This window comes from Musa acuminata, chromosome BXJ1-2 (genome assembly GCF_036884655.1).
Source record: "Musa acuminata AAA Group cultivar baxijiao chromosome BXJ1-2, Cavendish_Baxijiao_AAA, whole genome shotgun sequence".
Classification (NCBI taxonomy): domain Eukaryota; kingdom Viridiplantae; phylum Streptophyta; class Magnoliopsida; order Zingiberales; family Musaceae; genus Musa; species Musa acuminata.
The window spans coordinates 28,538,667-28,557,410 of record NC_088328.1 but is presented as its reverse complement, the minus strand read 5'-3'; the positions used below and the strand labels follow the sequence as shown (position 1 = coordinate 28,557,410).

General features: G+C 47.4%; 3 protein-coding genes across 3 annotated transcripts; 2 read left to right on the top strand and 1 right to left on the bottom strand.

Annotated features, from left to right (window-relative positions):
* The first annotated feature begins 2,058 nt into the window (after positions 1–2,058).
* Positions 2,059–3,766, top strand: LOC135607701 (aspartic proteinase PCS1-like). The gene has a single exon (XM_065099710.1). It carries the CDS (start codon positions 2,196–2,198, stop codon positions 3,528–3,530), a length of 1,335 nt encoding a protein of 444 aa, XP_064955782.1. The 5' UTR covers positions 2,059–2,195; the 3' UTR covers positions 3,531–3,766.
* Positions 3,767–9,782: 6,016 nt separating this feature from the next.
* LOC135613113 (probable WRKY transcription factor 49) lies at positions 9,783–11,527 on the top strand. Its single transcript, XM_065110121.1, has 3 exons — positions 9,783–10,223; positions 10,317–10,460; positions 10,808–11,527. Exons 1-3 carry the CDS (start codon positions 9,973–9,975, stop codon positions 11,400–11,402), a joined length of 990 nt encoding a protein of 329 aa, XP_064966193.1. The 5' UTR covers positions 9,783–9,972; the 3' UTR covers positions 11,403–11,527.
* A 411-nt stretch (positions 11,528–11,938) lies between these two features.
* On the bottom strand, positions 11,939–14,394 carry LOC135613108 (laccase-4-like). The gene is made up of 6 exons (XM_065110114.1): positions 14,182–14,394; positions 13,937–14,088; positions 13,596–13,840; positions 13,389–13,517; positions 12,332–13,300; positions 11,939–12,260 (listed from the first exon to the last, which is right to left on the bottom strand). Exons 1-6 carry the CDS (start codon positions 14,311–14,313, stop codon positions 12,130–12,132), a joined length of 1,758 nt encoding a protein of 585 aa, XP_064966186.1. The 5' UTR covers positions 14,314–14,394; the 3' UTR covers positions 11,939–12,129.
* Between the last annotated feature and the right edge of the window lie 4,350 nt (positions 14,395–18,744).

Genomic DNA, 18,744 nt, shown 5'->3' with positions numbered 1-18,744 from the left:
TCGATAGGTTGTGATCACCGGATGCATTGCCATCGTTAGTGAAAGATGACGTGATTAATCAGCCCCATCAATGTCGAAGTGGACGGCTCACTGCCAGCCCATACTCCACGAAGTTGATGTTCAACCACAGCATCATAATAATCCCTATCCAATTACCTGTTCATTGAATGTACGTGTTTCTTGGACTATCTCCACGATCTCATCTTCCAATCATGCACTAGTCGCTCCAACATATTCACCGAGGCATTTGGATTTTGAATCATTCGGACTAACTCTTGATATTTCTCAAGTCATTGCAGTACAATGATTGATGCACTGTGTTCACAGTACATGATGGGAGACTTCTAATTTCTTGGTCGCATTTGTATCGAATAAAAACGTGGCATGAGACTGTGGTTTAATGGCTACCAGCGTATCAGTCACCTGATCTTGATGTGGTGGCAATATGTAAGGAGGCAGTCGGCAATGGCATCCCACACCATTGGTATATGCTATCGCATCACCATCAGAATGGTACTCGATGCTGACATGATGACGGCATAAAAATCACGCAAGACAACGTTGTGGATGGCACTCATTGGTGTACGGTTGCCAACATTGTTATCATCCAAACGGAATATTATCAATGATGTGAATACCATGTCAAATGGAAATAATTGCTGACATGATGATGGTATAAATCATGTTAATTTGAGAGAAGTATATAGGAAAACTTTCTTCGTAATCCAAAATCATAAACATTCAAAGAAAAGAAAAAGGAACACTCTGAACAATCGTAAAAAAAAAGAGAAAAAAACTAAAAGTACCATCTTTTCCGGAGTCAGTTTGACTTGTAGTGCACACTGAACACTAAATTATTTAGCCGGACAAGGCCAACACAGCAGCAGTGCAAGAGTTGACGGGCCAAAGCTTATCCTTGCAGGAGCACACAAGCCATTGAAATTTCAACATAGGTCCACGGTGAGGTCTCCTATGTTGTCGTCTTCGCCTCTCTCTCATTGAAAGATGAGCTCTTGCGGTGCCCACTCCATCGGAGGCTGGTCTCTAATCTATCCTCATCGCTGATGAAGGTCGTGGGATTCTCCAGGATCGACGATAGATCACCTCGACAGTCCCCATTCAATGATCCCAAGACCTGCTCCATGGAAAACCCAAACGCTTGTTCCCCCGAAGGGGCCAAGCATTACTGTCGTCGTTTCGTGGTGCTCTGAAAAGGTTCTTACTGCTGTCCAATATGGTGACATCGTCATCATGTTCCAAGGTAGGACGTACTTGAAGCTGCGGTGCTGTAGCTCGTCTGCATAAATTCTAGAACCATAGCCGACAAAATGAAGGGTTTCATCAACACCATCGTAAAGCCAATAATAGTATATGTGATCCTTCCTTTTTGTATGAGCACTTGGTTTGATTCTTTATTTTGTACTCGGCGATGGGGTTTGGTGGGGTTGGGAAATGTGTCAGTGGTGATTTGAGTTCAATTCCCAGAAATAATGAGAGACAGCTAGCTTCGTAAGACCCAGTCTCATCTATACTGGACACAGCGAGAGATGGAGAGAGGCCGTGCATGGAACAGCTGCGTTAACGTATTAACTGGTGATTGCCATGCAGCGAGCGCTGTATTATTGTATCTAAGAGGAGGTCAGTGAGTGGAGCATCACGGGGGGAGTCCCCGCACGGGCGGTGGACCACGCGGTGGGAAGGCAAATGTCACACGTCTTTTGACATCGTCGTCCACCTTTGGCCGATGGCGGATGAGTTAATTGGAACAAGCGCCAGTTTTCTCTGAGCCAACAAAGCCAATGGTAGACGTAGCTGGAGCTACAATGACACACCATTGATGCGTTCGAGCGAAATGTGCCGTAACGATGCGTCGAGATTGTTACTTCGTGACTCCGATTTCCTCTTCGGGAATCGCAGGTGGACTCCTCGAATGGATGATGACGAGGTGAGGCTTCTATTTCTTTATACAAGGCAAACGAGAAACGACAACGACGAATGCCTTGTCAGTGTTATCGCAGAAAGGGATACGAAACCACTCCGCTCTTAGCGAGCGTCTCCAAACCCCACCCTCCCAAAACTCACCTTCCCCGAGCGAGCTCGCTCCTCCTCCTCTTGCCTTCTTTTGCTATTTAAAGAGCCCCGTCTCTACCACGATCCCAGACTGCCTGTTTCGCACAGAAGAAAGAAGCTACACTATGGCATCCCCTGTTTCTGGTTCTATTCTCCTGTTTTTGTGCCTTCTCATGTTTCAAAACCTGAACTTGCTCTGTTTTGTGATGGCGGCACGGACTATGGCTCCTGATTCCAAGGCAAAGCCGCTTCTTCTTCCGCTGCGAACCCAGAAGATGTCGACTTCCAGCCTTCCGATGTCACCCAACAAGCTCCGGTTCCACCACAACGTCAGCCTTACCGTCTCCCTCTCCGTGGGGAGCCCGCCGCAGAACCTCTCCCTGGTGCTCGACACCGGCAGCGAGCTGTCGTGGCTCCTCTGCGGCGGCTCCACCACCGCATTTCCGTCCTTCCGTCCTCGCGCCTCCTCCACCTACTCCCCCGTTCCCTGCTCCTCCCCGACGTGTCGTGACAGGACGCGCGACCTTCCCATCCCGGCCACCTGCGAGGACTCCACCCGCCTCTGCCACGTCGCCCTCACCTACGCCGACGCTTCCTCCTCGGAGGGCACCCTCGCCTCCGACCTCCTCCGCGTCGGCGAGTCATCTCCCCTGCGCACCGTCTTTGGCTGCATGACCTCAGCCTACTCCTCCGCCACCGGTGACCTCTACGCCGCCGGCATGCTCGGCATGAACAGGGGCGCCCTCTCCTTCGTCTCCCAGACCGCCACCCGCCGCTTCTCCTACTGCATCTCCGACCGCGACGCCGCCGGCGTCCTCCTCCTCGGCCACGACACCCTGTCCTTCCTCCCCCTCAAATATACCCCCTTCGTCCAAATCGCTCTCCCCCTTCCTTACTTCGACCGGGTTGCATACTCCGTCCAACTGGAGGGCATCCGCGTGGGCCGCACGCTCCTCCCCATCCCCAAGTCGGCGCTCGTCCCGGACCACACCGGCGCGGGGCAGACCATGGTCGACTCGGGGACGCAGTTCACCTTCCTCCTCGGCGACGCCTACAGCGCGCTGAAGCAAGAGTTCCAAAGGCAGACAAAGGGGGTCCTGCCGGTGCTGAACGAACCGGACTTCGTCTTCCAGGGGGCGTTCGACCTGTGCTTCCGGTTACCAACCGGTTCCGGCGCGCCGCCGAAGGGGTTGCCGGCGGTGGTACTGATGTTCAGTGGAGCGGAGGAGGCGGTGACGGAGGAGCGGCTGCTGTACCGGGTAGCTGGGGAGCGGCGGGGGCGGGACGAGGTGTGGTGCTTCACCTTCGGGAACTCGGACTTGGTGCCCATGGCGGCGTACGTGATCGGGCACCACCACCAGCAGAACCTGTGGGTGGAGTACGACCTGGAGAAGGGCCGCGTCGGGTTCGCTCCCGTGCGCTGCGACCTGGCTAGCCAAAGACTCGGTCTGGTGCTGTGAAAGATAAGCGCCGCATCGACGGCCTTTTTGGGGACCTTCCGCCAACCTTTTGACCTGTAGTCTTAGTGTTCCTTTCCTTTTTTGTCTCTCCCCCTTTTTTTCCCCTTTAAAAAACTTAATCGTTGGATAAGCTGTCGCTTCTGATGTTTGGAGCACATCGTTTTACTCCACCTGTTGATATATATGTATATATACTGTGAATCTAAACTCAGGATTCTGTGGCTCTCTTTCCTCCATTTTCTCTCTTTCTTTTTACTAGTGTTCTTCATTCTGAATCTTTTTCATGTATCATTTCACACCTAATGATATGAACAAAGATCTTTAACACTTCGTCCAAGGAAGAAAAACTCTCTCTCTCTCTCTCTCTCTCTCTCTCTCTCTCTTAGCAACCAATTATATATTCCCTACTCTTTTGCAAAAGGTTTATTCTTTGCCCAAACAGCATGGAAAACTTTGGAAAAAGAGTTACCGTCCTATGCGATTCCCACCAATTCCGTTCCCGTCCACTTCGCCGTCACCATCGGCCTTTCACGCTCTCCTCTGAGATACACGCGCCATTAGGTGGGGAATAGAGCTGATGAAGACTCGAAGCGACCGAGTATTATTATGCTTCTCGTATTGGTTTGGATCCGAACTCGTCTTCCATAAGCTTCGATTTCAAGATCGTCTCCATCTTATAAACATGTATGGCATCAGAAATTACCAAAGAAAGAAGTGGAGATTGGCAGGGGAGCGGATGGGGATGTGCTCCATCTCCCTTCACATGGATTCATGTACTCGGCCTGAGTTCTCGACGCGGTTTTAGCTATCGGACATCAATCAACGCGCTCGGAGTGGAGGAGCGATTTGTCACATCTGTGACCGAAAGTGAAGTAGCAGAGAGACGATGCCGTCGCCTTCCTCGGTATGGAGACACGAGAGTATGATGCCGACACAGATGTTGGCTCCAGTCCAAAGATTCACCGAGTCACTTGTCTTCTTCGTGCTTCTCACTACTTTGCAGAGCACGGGTGGAGTTGCAATTTCCAGAAGAAAAAACTGGTGCCAATGCCGCTATCAAATATAATGCACTAATGCTTGTTAATAATCTTAACAAGCAGTGGTTTCTCAGTTACAGGGATTACATAAGACCAGAAAGAAAGAAAGAAAGAAAGAAAGAAAGAAAGAATTAATTGTGGTTGCAACTCTTGCTTCGATTTAGTATCATAAATTTGAACACATAAAATTGGGCCAAACAAAGAATCTAACAAATTAACATTTTATAAATCGGAATAGAATGCTAAATACTTGAGATTTATCAAATCCAAATTTCTACTGCTCGCAGCAGAACCTCTTTCTCTACAGATTTGCGTCAACAAGAATCCTCTGCTTATTCCATACTCGATAGCTCTGGCGTTCATAAGATTATGCTTTAGAATATCTTCATACAATTGAAAATAAGCATTGTGAAAATAATATTATCAGTGCATAAATAATTATTAACTGACTGATACAATTTTATATTTTGCTAATAAGCACAATGTATAATGGGTTATTATTCTCCTCACTAAATTTAGAATTATCTTCTGGATTCATTGTTAAGGCTGTCTCATATACACGGATATGAGCATATACAATGAAAAGACAATGCTTCCATCTATCATCATTCTTTTGATTGCTACAAATATTAAATACCTCCAAGAGAAAGGCCTTATCCAGATCAAAGACTTCTTTTTCGGTCAATTTTTCTCCCTCGAATGAGTCTTGATAGATCAGATCACTCGATACTCAATAGCCATAGAAAAAAAATGATAATCCATCGTATTCTTCATATTAATTTCTTTGCTTCTATGTCTGTATCATCCTATGCCCAACCCTTCCCTTCCTCACCGGGCGGCAGAGAAGGCCGTCTCCAACCGAGGAAGGAAACCCAAATGCAACCACAAGAGGAGGCGGCGGTACATGCTGTAGGTCCTCTTAATTCAAGGGTAGTCTCTCCAGCAGACGAGCATGGTGACGCAGCGGCTTATGATGTAGAACCTCGCCCTCTGCTCCTTCACCAGCCTCGCGCACCGGCTCGCGAACGGTGACCGCGTCGCCGTCGCCATGCTGCTGCTGGTCCTCCTCCTCCTCCTCCCCTGCTGCACGCTCCCGGAACCCTTCCACGAGGGGCCACCTTCTCGCCTGCTCCCCTTCTTGGACAGCTTCCACTTCTCGTCCATGCTCGGCTCCACGGCCGATGCAAACCTTTGTTTTCTGGTTCCTCTACTCCGCGACCTCTCCCTCTCAGACTCGGTACTCGTACAGATGGAAGAAGTACTAGCTTTAGAGCGACGATCGAAGCGAGAAGAAAGAACAAAACAAGAGAGTGGGTTTATGCAATTGACAGAATGAATCCATGAGGAAACCTCCGACGCAGATTTATACAGGAAGAAGAAGATAAGAGGAAGAAGTTGGGTTCTTCACGTCTCTCCGCCCACTTTTCTCGTTCATGTGAGTGGAGGTTCTCAGACGTGAGATCTAATCTTGTTGCACGAGAATCTGTTCCGGAGGCCACCTACGGGGTCGCCTTTGCCTCGTCAAATGCTATATCTACTCCACCAGCGAATCTTGGTCGGCTCCCCTCTCGAGTTCCGACGCCTCGTCGATCCTTCCCTTCTTCTTCCGGACTCAGCACATTCATCACACATCACTGAATTGAAACGTCCAGCAGACGTTCTCATGTCGATGGCTTTTCATCTTAATTTCTCACGGTAAAAAAAAATGAAGGGGTTATTCTGTGCAAGTCATTAATGCCGGGATAGGTGAAGATTCATGAACCAAAGTTGTGCATGCATGTCCTCCTTTGTCTCAGACCAGACCAGACCATCATAATCATAATGCCGAGCCATGGAAAATAAAATATGAGATTTGAAGACCAACTTTATCTCACTAAATCCAACTATTTTATTACTTGAAAACTTGGTCTTGTTGTTGAACCCAATGGTTCTGCTTAAAAGCAGTACTAGCATGCATGTATTTAAGGGAAACAGAGTGCTAACACTATGATTTGCCTGCATGCATGGTGGTAATCAATCTATGGGCCCATTTGTCTGCCATGTTCATGGGATAGCCTCAGTTTCTTAGTTATTGCAGCAAAATGACACCCACAGGGCATATGCAGGACGAACCTGTCAAAGATTTGGGGTGTCAGCAGACCCATACCAACCCTAATCGGCCAACCTCGTGCAGGAGCATCCGTGATTTGATTCAGATGCGTCCGTTTAGGCCTCAGTTCTGACTCTCCAATTTTAAATGGAAAGACCTATTCATCGAAGCTCATTTGTCCTTGGCTTTCCAGCAGAAATGAAAGGCGGAGGAAGAAGACTCATCACAGGATGCACTTGTTTCTTCATCCTTTAGCCTCGTTAGGGCAGCAGAAAGCTTCTGCAAGGCATGTGAGGTGCCGAGACATAGCGCCGCTAGGGATGCCCGGAGAAATGAACTCCACATGACTCCATGTGATCTTTATACGCCGAAAGCAGTGGACCAAAGGCCTTGGAAGAATGAAACAAGAAAGATGAACTATTTAATCCTTGTTTCTTTCAGTTCATCATCACCAATGAGGTCTTCAGACCGGAAGAAGGCCAAACGCATGTGGCCCTCATATTAATACAATACTATGCCACATATGCTGAATTTTATGCCTCCCATAGATATCTGCAACCAATGTCGTTTAGGATTCTTTATCTCGAGCTTTCTCCATTCGCCAAGAGAAAAATCCTTCTACGAAAACACTACAATGATAATTAGATGAATGTTCCACCAAATGAAGAATCTTCAGAGGACCACTGCATGCCTTTTTTGTCTGCAGACATTAGAACACTGAATTCATTCTTATTCTTATTCTTGCTTTCACGACAACTAATTAACAAGTATCATCGAATAAACATCCTTCTCGTCCGATCTGCAACAGTCTCAAGCAAAATCAAGTAAAAGTTCCTTGTGCTTGTCATCTCGATGTCGATGCACTACAACTACAACACAACTTGAACCAGCACAAAGCTAAGACTGCATAATTCCAAGAACATCAAAACCCCAATATTTTCTTCCCCCATTCCAGAAAAACAAGTAAACACCAATTCATTTATCATTATGATACCAACTACATTAAAGGGGCCGCAGACAATGAATAAGGCTACAAAAAATCACTACCATCGTTGCAGCAAAAGGTTCCAAGCACTACATATATCAAGAATCCTAACCATACCTTATAGCATCTGTTATCTACAATAACCCGCCATATACGCCGAATTCACGCACAAGCCTCCCTCCTCGAAAACAGGGCGAAGAGGGCCTCGAGGTCGGGCGGGTGGAAGTAGCCGTTCTTGGGCGGATCCCCCCTTTTGCCAAACGCCACGGAGGGGGACTTCTTCTTAGGCGGCGAGGGGCAGCGGACCGCAGCCGGGATCCGGAACTCCGCCCTCTTCGGCGTCTCCCATCCGCCCACCGCCACCTCCTCCTCCTCAACAGGCCGCCCCATCTTTATCTTCTGCATCTCCATCCTTCCCGCTCCCATTGTTGTGTTGGGATCCAAATCCAATAAGACCGAGAGTATATAGGGAGGAGAAGAAGAGTGGTGTGCGGTGGAAGCCAAGGTAACGCGGTGGAGTTGGCAAACGCGTTTCAAATTGGGCGGGAATTGGGTCTGCACCAAAAGCGAGAACTAAACCGAATATCCATGCTTCATTTGTTTCATACCACACGACATACCCTCCATTTGATTCGAGGAAGATACGTCAGACTATTACGACCGTGAAAGAGTAGTCTCTTAATGAGAAATAAAAATACGACGAAATCCCACAGTGTCCGCGTTTCGAGGCGTCGTTTGTGGTGGTGAACAAAGACACGTGTAGCGGGCCCAGGAGATAAGGGCGTCGCTGTAGTTTCGGTGTTGGGCCCACCGCAAACCTGCAGTCACGCTCCGTCGGTGGTGTCGTGTGGGGACGCCGTCGGACTCTTCTCCCGGGTTATAAAGTGTGTCGCACGAGTTCTGTAACGCCCGTTATATAGACGTACCGGTACGATGTCGACGCTGACATAAACCCGAGCGGACCGAGCGAGTGGGGAGGACGAACGTCGCCATGGATGGGAAAGGAAAGCTTTGTTCCGGCCGTCTGCGATCCAACGGCCTTAAAAATCCCAATGAAAAAGGACAATAAAACTAAGAAGAAGACCAAAAAGCCCATTACAGAAAACAAATCAATTACGTAGGCCCATTTATGTGGGTATCTCTGGGAATAATCGAGCTTATCGAATAGTTTGCGTGCATTACATCAGTGATATCGTGGCATAAATATGATATTCTAAAAATCATGCAAAGCAATGATGTTGTTATATCTTCCTGCCATGTATCTTGTTTGATAGGAACTGTTGCGCCAACTCGCGCACAGCATTATTGCTTGGTGTCCCCAGGCTTTCAATTCGCAAATATTCAATCAATAAGATGCATGCATTTATGTATTCTCCAGCTAAGTCCAAAGGGCGGCCGCTAATAGCACCCTGTGTTCTGTTTGCGTTGGGTGCAACAGGAGTATTTATTTCTTCCATCAGCTCTCAAATAAGCTGCTCACGAATAGCGGTGTGACACTGACACCGTCAGATGGTAGGGGTATCCTTGGGCACGAAGTTGCGATCCAATCCATTATCATGTACAAGAGTCTTGTCTGACGTCTCTCGTCACGGACTGTGTGCATCATTTCAACTCCAGGATGCATGCAGCCGGGCATTGGGATGCAGCATCATATCTTCTTGTGATGGCAATGACAGTCGAGGATTCGGACTTATCATCTTCGTGTCGTGTACAAACTGGCAGAACCAGGTGCCACTGGTCGCTTTGAACTATCATATGGAGCGATGAGGATGGGACTTGTCAAGAGACAACGAACCACGGGACCGTGTATCTACAGTACAGTAAGTACAAGAGTAAATGCTAGTCCAGCAAGCGTGGGTCGATGCTGATGCAGCCACAGTGAGTTTGTTGAAACGTGAGCTGCGTTTCTTGGACTCTGATTTAGAGGAGAAGAATGGATAGCTGGGAGGCATCCACAGCATGCCACAGCGGGAGGAGAGGGGGGAGGGATAAGATCACGTGTACTCGGTGGTCTTCGAGGGAGGAGTCTTCGGATGTAGGTCATACGTTACTTGCTTGAGGTTTTAATTAAAGAGAAGATGCATGCATGAGATGATCGCTGGGCTATTCATTTTTCTACTCCGTTGTTGATCATTACTTCAGTTAATGCCACAGTCCAGCGTCTGGAATACTTTTCACCAAAGAGATTCACGACACTTAAAATTGGGTCATTAAAAGCCAAGTTTAAGCTGCTTACCGACAGCGGCTCTCTCTCTCTCTCTCTCTCTCTCTCTCCTCCCTCCGTTCTCCTTGGCGATTGCAGAACCCACAAATCAAGGTGAACTGGTTCCGATGGCACAAGTAAAAGAACCAGAGATCTATTGGCATGATGAATCAGAGAAGGAGCTTCTCGGAGAGCTTTCGGCTGTTGCATCACCTCCCTTCGTCTCATCCAAGGCTGCAGATGGTGGAACAGCTGGTAGTCTGCGGCACGTACCAAACACGCTCATCTCGTCGGCTTATTCCGGTCCGACCATTGAAGACATCGAGAGAGCTCTATCTACCAAGGTTCCTGACGTCCGCGCTACTTCGCATCGTTATAGGTAAGTGAGCTAATGTCATTTCTTCTACAACGTGATTCTATTGTATCTTTGACGCTCGCTCTTCATTCCGGAAGTCCTCGTGCGTGCTTGCAGAGCTCCAGTACCAGAGAAAGGCATTGGCAAATCGGACTCCAAGTACGCGGTGATGATCAAGAGCTGTGGAGGTGGAGTAGCAGAGGATGGCTATAAGTGGAGGAAATATGGCCAGAAAACTATAAAGAACAACCCAAACCCAAGGTTCTTTCTCTTGCCACCAATGCCTATTTCATTCAGATCAAAGATTAACAACATGTTCCCACAAACATATTTGTACTACGTATACATACGGCATGAACACAAGTACTTTCTTCCCTCGGTGAATACTGTACGCTTACCAAATTATGATACGAGTATCACCCGCGACTCGGTTCCAATCGCTGTTACCGGTCCTCAGGTATAGAGTTAGAACATGTTTGTCTCACTAGCATGAGACAAGCACCAACAAATGAACAATCAGAATCAAATACAGTCAATCTATTTTCTGGCACTCGTGTCATCGTTCTGTCTTAGTTTGTGTGAAGCTTCTTCTTTGGTTTGTCGAGCAGGAGTTACTATAGGTGCACCAACCCTCGGTGCAGTGCGAAAAGGCAAGTAGAGAGGTCGAAAGAAGATCCAAACATGCTCACCATAACCTACGAAGGCCTCCATCTTCACTATCCCCACTTTCACGTCCTCCGGCGTCGTCCCCAGGATCATACTGCTACGAAGCTTCAGGTGCCCAAGAAACCCAAGCTGCAGGGCGAGGAGCAGCTGCACAAAGATTACAAGAGCCAAAGTATTCAAGGCGAACTGAGGGAGGAGGTGGTGGCCGTGACCAGTGGCGAGAGCAGTCCAGGATCTCCCGATCGAGGACTCGAGGAAGAAGCTACACTGAACCCTGGCGCAGGGAAACAAAACATGCGTCCGAGTGATGCTGTGCAGCATCCGCAAGGACTGCTGCAAGATGTTGTGCCCTTGCTCATCAGGGAGCCATGCAGTACTGGTTCTGCTGTCTCATCATATCATCATTACCACTTCTTCCCAACGCCTTGTCCCTCCTACTATTCTGCATCAATTTCCCCACCTACCAATCCATCTGACATTGATTTAGGGCTCCATTTCCGCCACAGTCTGAATCTTAAACAATCAAAGGATCGGTGAACGATGTCAAATTTCCCAAAGCAACACCGTATGACACGTACGGATCGATCGCTTCTTGTCCATAATATGTATACAGAATGTTCATCTTTGCCTATAATTTCTATAAAGAAAAATGTTTGCTCCTTTTTATATTTATTAATTATTTCGAGAAAATTCATCATCCGATCACCAACATTTTGAGATAATGTAGGGTTCAGCAGAATCAAACGCAGATTTTGTTTTGAGACCACAGATCGACAGATGCACTTCGCATGGATTCGAGAAAGAAAGAAAGAAGTAAGAAAAAGACTTGTCATACGTTTATTCTTTAAGTTGGGCGGTGGAGATCGCTTGTTTGGATGTTGGAATTTGACTAAAGAATTATCTCAGATTTTATGATTATAAAAAGACAATTAAACCAATTTTACTTTAGATTTTTTATTTATAAATTAAAGAAATGTTAAATCGATAGGAACAAAAAAGCTTCTAAAAGAAAAATAATTATCGCTGTGATCAGCGATCTAACGCTGCGTGACAGATGAGATCATCGTGAGATATAATATAATAATAATTGGACATGGTCAATTCGGGTCTTTTTCTGCCAACAAAAACCTTAATATAGTCTCTCTCGATGGCTGTGTGAAGCAAATTAATAAGACAACAAAAAGAACCCAAGCAACAATCGGATAATTAGAACCCGCATCATCAATATCCAAGTTGGTCGAGACTTGAATCTGCCCATCAAAGTCTAGCATTTCGGGAGATCCGAAGGCGGAGGTGGCAACTTCTGGTTGGGAAGTGCTCCGTCCAAGACCAGCCACGCCATCGTCAAACCCCAACTCAAGTGGATCTCGATGTGACAGTGCATGAACCACACGCCTGCAAATGATGCAGATTTCAACAGTTTGAATCTAATGCACGCAATGCACGCGGTATATCTGCATACTAACCTGGGTTGTCCGCCAAGAATCTAATGGCCACCCAGCCGCCGTCCGGCACCCCGACGGTGTTCCTCTCCACCGGATCCACCAGGTTGAACTCGGCCGGGTCGCTCGCCGGATCGAAGTTGCCGAACCCTTCCCCTACCACGAAGAAGTTGTAGCCATGGAGGTGCAGCGGGTGGCTCTCCGTCCCCAGAATGCTAGTGTCCTGCATCACCAACTCGACGCTGGTGTTGAAGGGAAGCACCAACAGCTTGGTCCCATGGCTCACGTTCGTGTTGTTCGGCGGAGTTCCGGTGTAGTCGAACGGCATGAGTGGGAAGGCGGGGAAGTCCGGCGTGTACACGCCCTCCGACTGCCCGAAGAAGTGCGCCTGGAGGAGAGCCGTCGTTGGTTCTGTGAAGGAGATGTTGTTGACGGTGGAAGAGAACTTGGTGCCGTTTGGTCCCTGGCACGTCTGGTTTGTCGGGCACGGGTCCGTGCCGAGCCCGACGGTGAAGAAGAAGCGTCGGTCGACGGTCTGCGGTACGTTGGCCGGATATTGAGCCGTCGCCAGACTACGTAACTTGCCGGTGAAGTTTGCGGCGAAGGATGTGTCGTTAAACGCCGGAAGGGCTGGTATATAGAGGGCGAGCTCCTTGCTAAAACCAGCAGAAGACGAATTGCTGGGGTTGCGGTACTTGAGGATGGCTGCGACGGTGGTGTTGTCGAAGGTGCCGGATCCAGTAGAGTAGGGCCTGGCACTCATGGAGAAAATGGCATTGGGGTAATTAGGTTTGGCGTCGAGCAGAACGTTCATCGTCTGGCCCGGCGATATGAGGATGGTGTCGGCTTCGAAGGGCTTGACGTAGCCGGCATCGACCTCGACAACGGTGACGGTGTGGTTGGCGATGCTGAAGAAAAGCTCATCGTTGAGTGCAGCGTTGATCAAGCGAAGGAGGTACGACTTTCCTGGCCTCACCATGAGTTTGAATGTATCTGCAGTTGCACCATGATCAAAACATTTAGATATTATCACACAAACGAACTACATATATTCTTCCATTTGCTGGGGTTTTCTTTGTACCTTTAACCGAACAGTTGTAGAGAGGACCAGGGCGTCCGTTGATGGTGAAGGCATCCGAAATATTTGGCTCTCCACCATTCTCAAGTGCCTGACTAATGACAACCTCTGTATCAGCCTTCCACCACTCCCCTGCAAAGCAAGCGTATAGATAGCATAGTGAAGCCAAGACAAATGAACACAGCAACAACAGGAGGCTGATGTGAGTACCAAAGATGACAGGGACTTCTTTATAGGGTTCGATGAATGGATAGGGAACACCGAGCTCGGGGAGGATGATGATGGCGCCATGGAGGGTCGTTCTAAGCCATGAGATGTGGGCGTGCCAGAACAGAGTGCCTCTCTGTCCCACGATGGTGAAGTTGTAAACGTAGCTTTGTCCGCTCTGGATCGGGCACTGGGTCACGTACGCCGGCCCGTCCGCCCAGCCGCTGCGCAGTTGCCGGACTCCATGCCTGTGCTCAAAAGGTTGTCCTCAGTTTTGTGTAGTATCTATCAGGTGATAGGCTGTTCTCTATACGTCTGCATTAACAAGAGTAAGACTCCCATACCAATGAATGGTGACATTGTCTCGCACATGGTTCTCCACATTGACGATGACCCGGTCGCCATCTCTGGCGAAGATCGTAGGCCCCGGGTACTGCCCGTTGACGGTGATGATGCTCTTTGTATAGCACAGGCGAGTCACATCTGCCATTTGTATCTGCAGATCGAATTCTCAATGTTTCAGCAACACTGAACCTCATAGCCAGTCCAATTTTTGCAAGCAGAAGACTGCAGTTGCTAAAGAGCATACGTCAAACTTGTAGTGTCTAACTATGCCATTTTGCTGGGCTTGTACAACATCAGCTGGAAGCGCAAGCAACACGATGGATGAGACAACCAAGGCCTCGATGAGAACAGACGACGGACATGGGAAGGAACCCATCCCGATGAGATAATTCACAGAGAGAGAGAGAGAGAGAGAGAGAGGCAGGTATTACGCTCGATGGCTGGAATAGTTGGAGAACGTATGGTGGTGTGCCATGAGAGAGAGATAGATGGCCATATATACAAGAGAGATGAAAAAGAGATGACCATAACAGGAATGTTGGTCCATGTTAGCTTTAGAGTATGGGCAAAGCAGACGTATATGACATATGCTACCATCAAAGACTCTGTTTTGCCAACTCCACCTTCAAACTACCTCCATGAAGATTATCCAAAAACAGAGTCTGGTGTGGTACTCTGTGTCAGAGAAGCATAGTCCAATTCTGCTTTTTCTACTTCGTGATGCCTTCAGCCTCTTGAAGTTATTCTTAGACATCAAGCGATCGATCGCCCGTAACAGTTAACACAGTGAGGATATCCCTTGTTGTCGTTTCATTTCACCACTAGTTTGGGATATCAGAAAATTACCGGTGAGCGGGTGTTGGTAGTGAAGCTCCTTTCTTCTTTGTTGATTCATTCTCGTGTTTCCAAGCAAGAGAGGGAAGTTGAATCCAACTCACTTCTCCAAGTCATCCATCCATACGAGGATAAATAAGAAAATGATGGGAGATCGGAACCTTGAACTCTACTCATTGAATCAAACGTCGGAAGAAACTTTACATCGAATTCAGGTCCATGCACTACATACATATCCTTCATTTGTTGCCTCTTCTATTTGGAGTGTAGAACAGATATGAGTGCTTTGTACGCACTCAATGAACCTCATTTGAGGTATTAAGAAGGGATCAACTTTCCAGAGCTTCTTACCAGATACTACAACCAACACAAATCATACACTTGCATTCCACGGAGCATGGGATAGGGAGAATGGTGCGGAAGATGGTGGGGCGTAATCTGCATGAGAAGATAAATTTGAGCTTGTGGAGAATATGAGAGCTTCATATGGGATCCCAAAGCAGAACATTCCCAATAGGGTTCTTCTGGGCTTTGAATAGTCTCTCTTTACCTGCAGCCGAAAGCAATTTCTTGCTGAGTGCAGAATATTTGTGCATGATTGCCTAGTACGTATGTTTATAGTCTCATATCCGTATGCTTAGGTATTTAGGGTTGTGTCAGTGGAGCTAGAGGACTTAAAGAACCAAAATCTGAATCTGACTTGTTCTTTTACTGGGCATGGAGCTATGGATTCGTATGACAGCTTGTTCCTTCAGAAAACAAGCAAAAGGCATCTGTTCTGGGTGGGTTTTGCTTGGCCATTGAAATCAGCTTTTGTGGATCATAGGTTCCCTAAAGCCAGTACCAACAAGAACACCACGGATTGATGTCTCATGTTGGCAAGACAAGATCAGCAAAACACATTCACCACATGACAGCACCTTTTCGTACTCAAATCTAATTAGGAACACCACAACATTATATTCTGCCCAAGGTGAGATAGAAACAAATGTGGAGTCCTGTTTTGGCCACATTCTGTAGAATATTTAGGATCATTTGTGAGAGTCAATTCCTCTCCTCTATACTCCAAATGAAAGCTTGTAATGTTTCTGCCCTCCACTTGGTTAGATATCCTTCGACAGAAAATAGAGGTGGTAATTAATTTGAGGTGCTAGAAAAATGATTTCATCACCAGCATCAAACAGTAGAAAATGAAAAAGGTACACGAGGAGGAACAGAGAAGGAATCCGAGGATCATCACACCTGCTGTCCTCTGCTACTGCCAAACGCTACAGGCCAACATGCATGGATCGCTGCTGCGAGGGATCGGCCTGGGAGGCTGTGGAGTTCGGTCAAGACACAGCCATCCCTTCCTCCCTCGAAGTCTCTGTCCACCATCTCCCTGGACTCTGATGCTTGCTCTGTTGACTTCAGGACAGGCTACGCTGCCGTAGGCTCTGCAACCCAATCGCCATAGGGAGGCAACTCGTCAACAATGTCAGGCTTAGACCCAAGTTTTGGAAGCCCAAGCTTTGCCGCATCAAACACGTTAAACACTTGCACCAAAGAAGGCCATAGGCCACGATCATTCGATGATTCCAAGTAAATAAAGCCAACCAAGAGCGTGCTCAAGCTTCCCTTTTCTTGGACGACGAAGCGTGCTGATGCTTGGGAGATGACAGCAGTGTCCATGATCGATCGAGTGTTTCCTGTGGTCCGAAGCTACTACATGCAATATAGCAAACAGGTGCAACACGTCAACCAAAGTAACCTCTCTCTTCTGATCTCTCTACTGTGAGCATCAGGTCGCCGGTACACACGAGGAGGAGTGCTTTTAGGTGTAGCCCCAAGCAAAGCAATCAAAATCGTCATGACATTGTCCCCCGGTCACATGCAATCCTAATGGCAGTAGCAATCATTTTGTGCCTCGTATACTTACAATCTTGTGTAGTTTATTAATGGCCGATTGAGAAGTATTTATTGCAGTGGAAGAACACGAAAGATTGGTGGAGTGTGGAGATAGCCGAGTGATCATGGCATCCATCCAAGTTGGGTGTCCTTTCCACATGGAGAGAAAAGTAAATGGCGAAGGTTTGTGTGTAGGGGAGAAAGCCTGACGCGCAAGTATTGGATGAGTGCCCCCCCATGTACACATGCCGTACGACATGGCTCAGTATTGAATACGTATCGGGCTCACCTGTTAAGGTGGTCAACCTGTTCTCTCGTTGAATGAAATCGGGATACGTGACAATTGGATGTTCATGAGTTGTATTATTGGTTACAAACTTCAAGTATCATAGAGGATATGGTAAGCTGCATGAGAAATGAGTAATCTTTGTGGCTCATACATGTAGAAATATACATACATAATGACAAATAAGAAATAGCCATTATAGTTATTGATCAGTTTTGTTGCGATTTTCCAAGGGTTTGAATGCCAATTATAATCTCGACAATGCCAAATATTTTGTTCATGTAAATATGGTTAGTGACGGAGGTGTAATACCAATCTATTATAATCGTTTTAAAAGATGGTAAAGCTTCTTCTTCTTCTTCTTCTTCTTCTTCTTCTTCTTCTTCTTCTTCCTGTCGATGTCCATTAATTCCAGTGGGGCGTTTCAGTTCATTTCCATGATCAACACTCCCTTTGATTAATTCTCAACTGTTTCAAGTACAAACAAAATCATCATGCATGCTGTGCAAAATCATCTGCAAGCCCAATGTCTAACTTGCAATCAGGGAATAATATGATTTAACCCATGGTCAACACTAGGCCTGCTCTGAACTCTAGGAAGAAGAACAGATCTCACAGTCAAATCCTTGATTGAGTTGGTTTGTTGAGTGAGATCTTAGAATCTTAGTCTTCAATGTCAAATGTTGGGGGATAAGATTAAAATGTGGAGACAACAACTTTAAGAAAAGTTGCCATTGAATCTGAGCACATGATGCAAACTGAAAATAAATCTAACCAGCAAGATAAGCATGCTAGCTAAACCACCAAACATTCCTCTACTCTCTCTCTCTCTCTCTCTCTCTCTCTCTTCCAAGTGAACTCTATGGATTTGTTGAGCAGCTGATACCGAAGAGCACATTGCATTACAAGTAGACATAAAGACATGGCCAGATTACACAATCATGTATGCTTGCTTAATCCACAAGCCATGAGCAATGAGCTTCACTATCTTTCTGAGATCCTGGATGCAGCAAACCTGCTTTCACAATCGTGCTCTCTCTATAACGCTTTTGCTCGCAGACCATTAAAGTAGCAGATGATCGTAAACTATGGAAGTCAAGCAGTCTCATTACGTATGATGGATTCGGTTCCCAAACAACGATGGCGTAGCCACGCGCATGCATGCATGGTTTGATTAGCCATGCTACGAAGCACGTCGAACGTTTGCAGCGTTCGCGGCGGGGTTGGCGACGGCGTGTGCGGCGGTCGAAACCGGTGCTACCTCGCCTACCCTACTCCCTCCGCAACCTCCCGTCCTTGTTGACCCCACCCCCCAACCCTCCCAATCCGCTCAGGCCACGTTGACTTGTCCCACCTGATGGCGACGCCTCAGCGGTGAGTCACGCCTACCCACCCCCAGTACCTACCTCGCCCCTCCCCTCTTCAAGCCCCCTCCCTTTCTTTTGTCGGGAAACGTTTTCCTACTCTCTCGACTACCCTGTCTCTCTCTCTCGGCCGGCGGGCTCAAAACGTCCCGGCCAATCATACTGCAGGTACACAACATTTGTATTGGGACAGAAGGATGCTGCACGTCTGTTATTTACGCCACCTCTGTCCCTCAGTGGTGCTGTGGAAGAGCTATTCGTCTGGCCGATTACCACGGAACGGACTGCGGTCCCATCGCAACGCAGTTAGGTAGCTCGTTGGGTACCGTTGGAGGGAGGTGGTAAAGATGAGAGAGAGAGAGAGAGAGAGAGAGAAGGTGGGGGAATAGGGACAAAGATAAAACCCTCACTACGTGAAACAAATTCCTGACGCAAA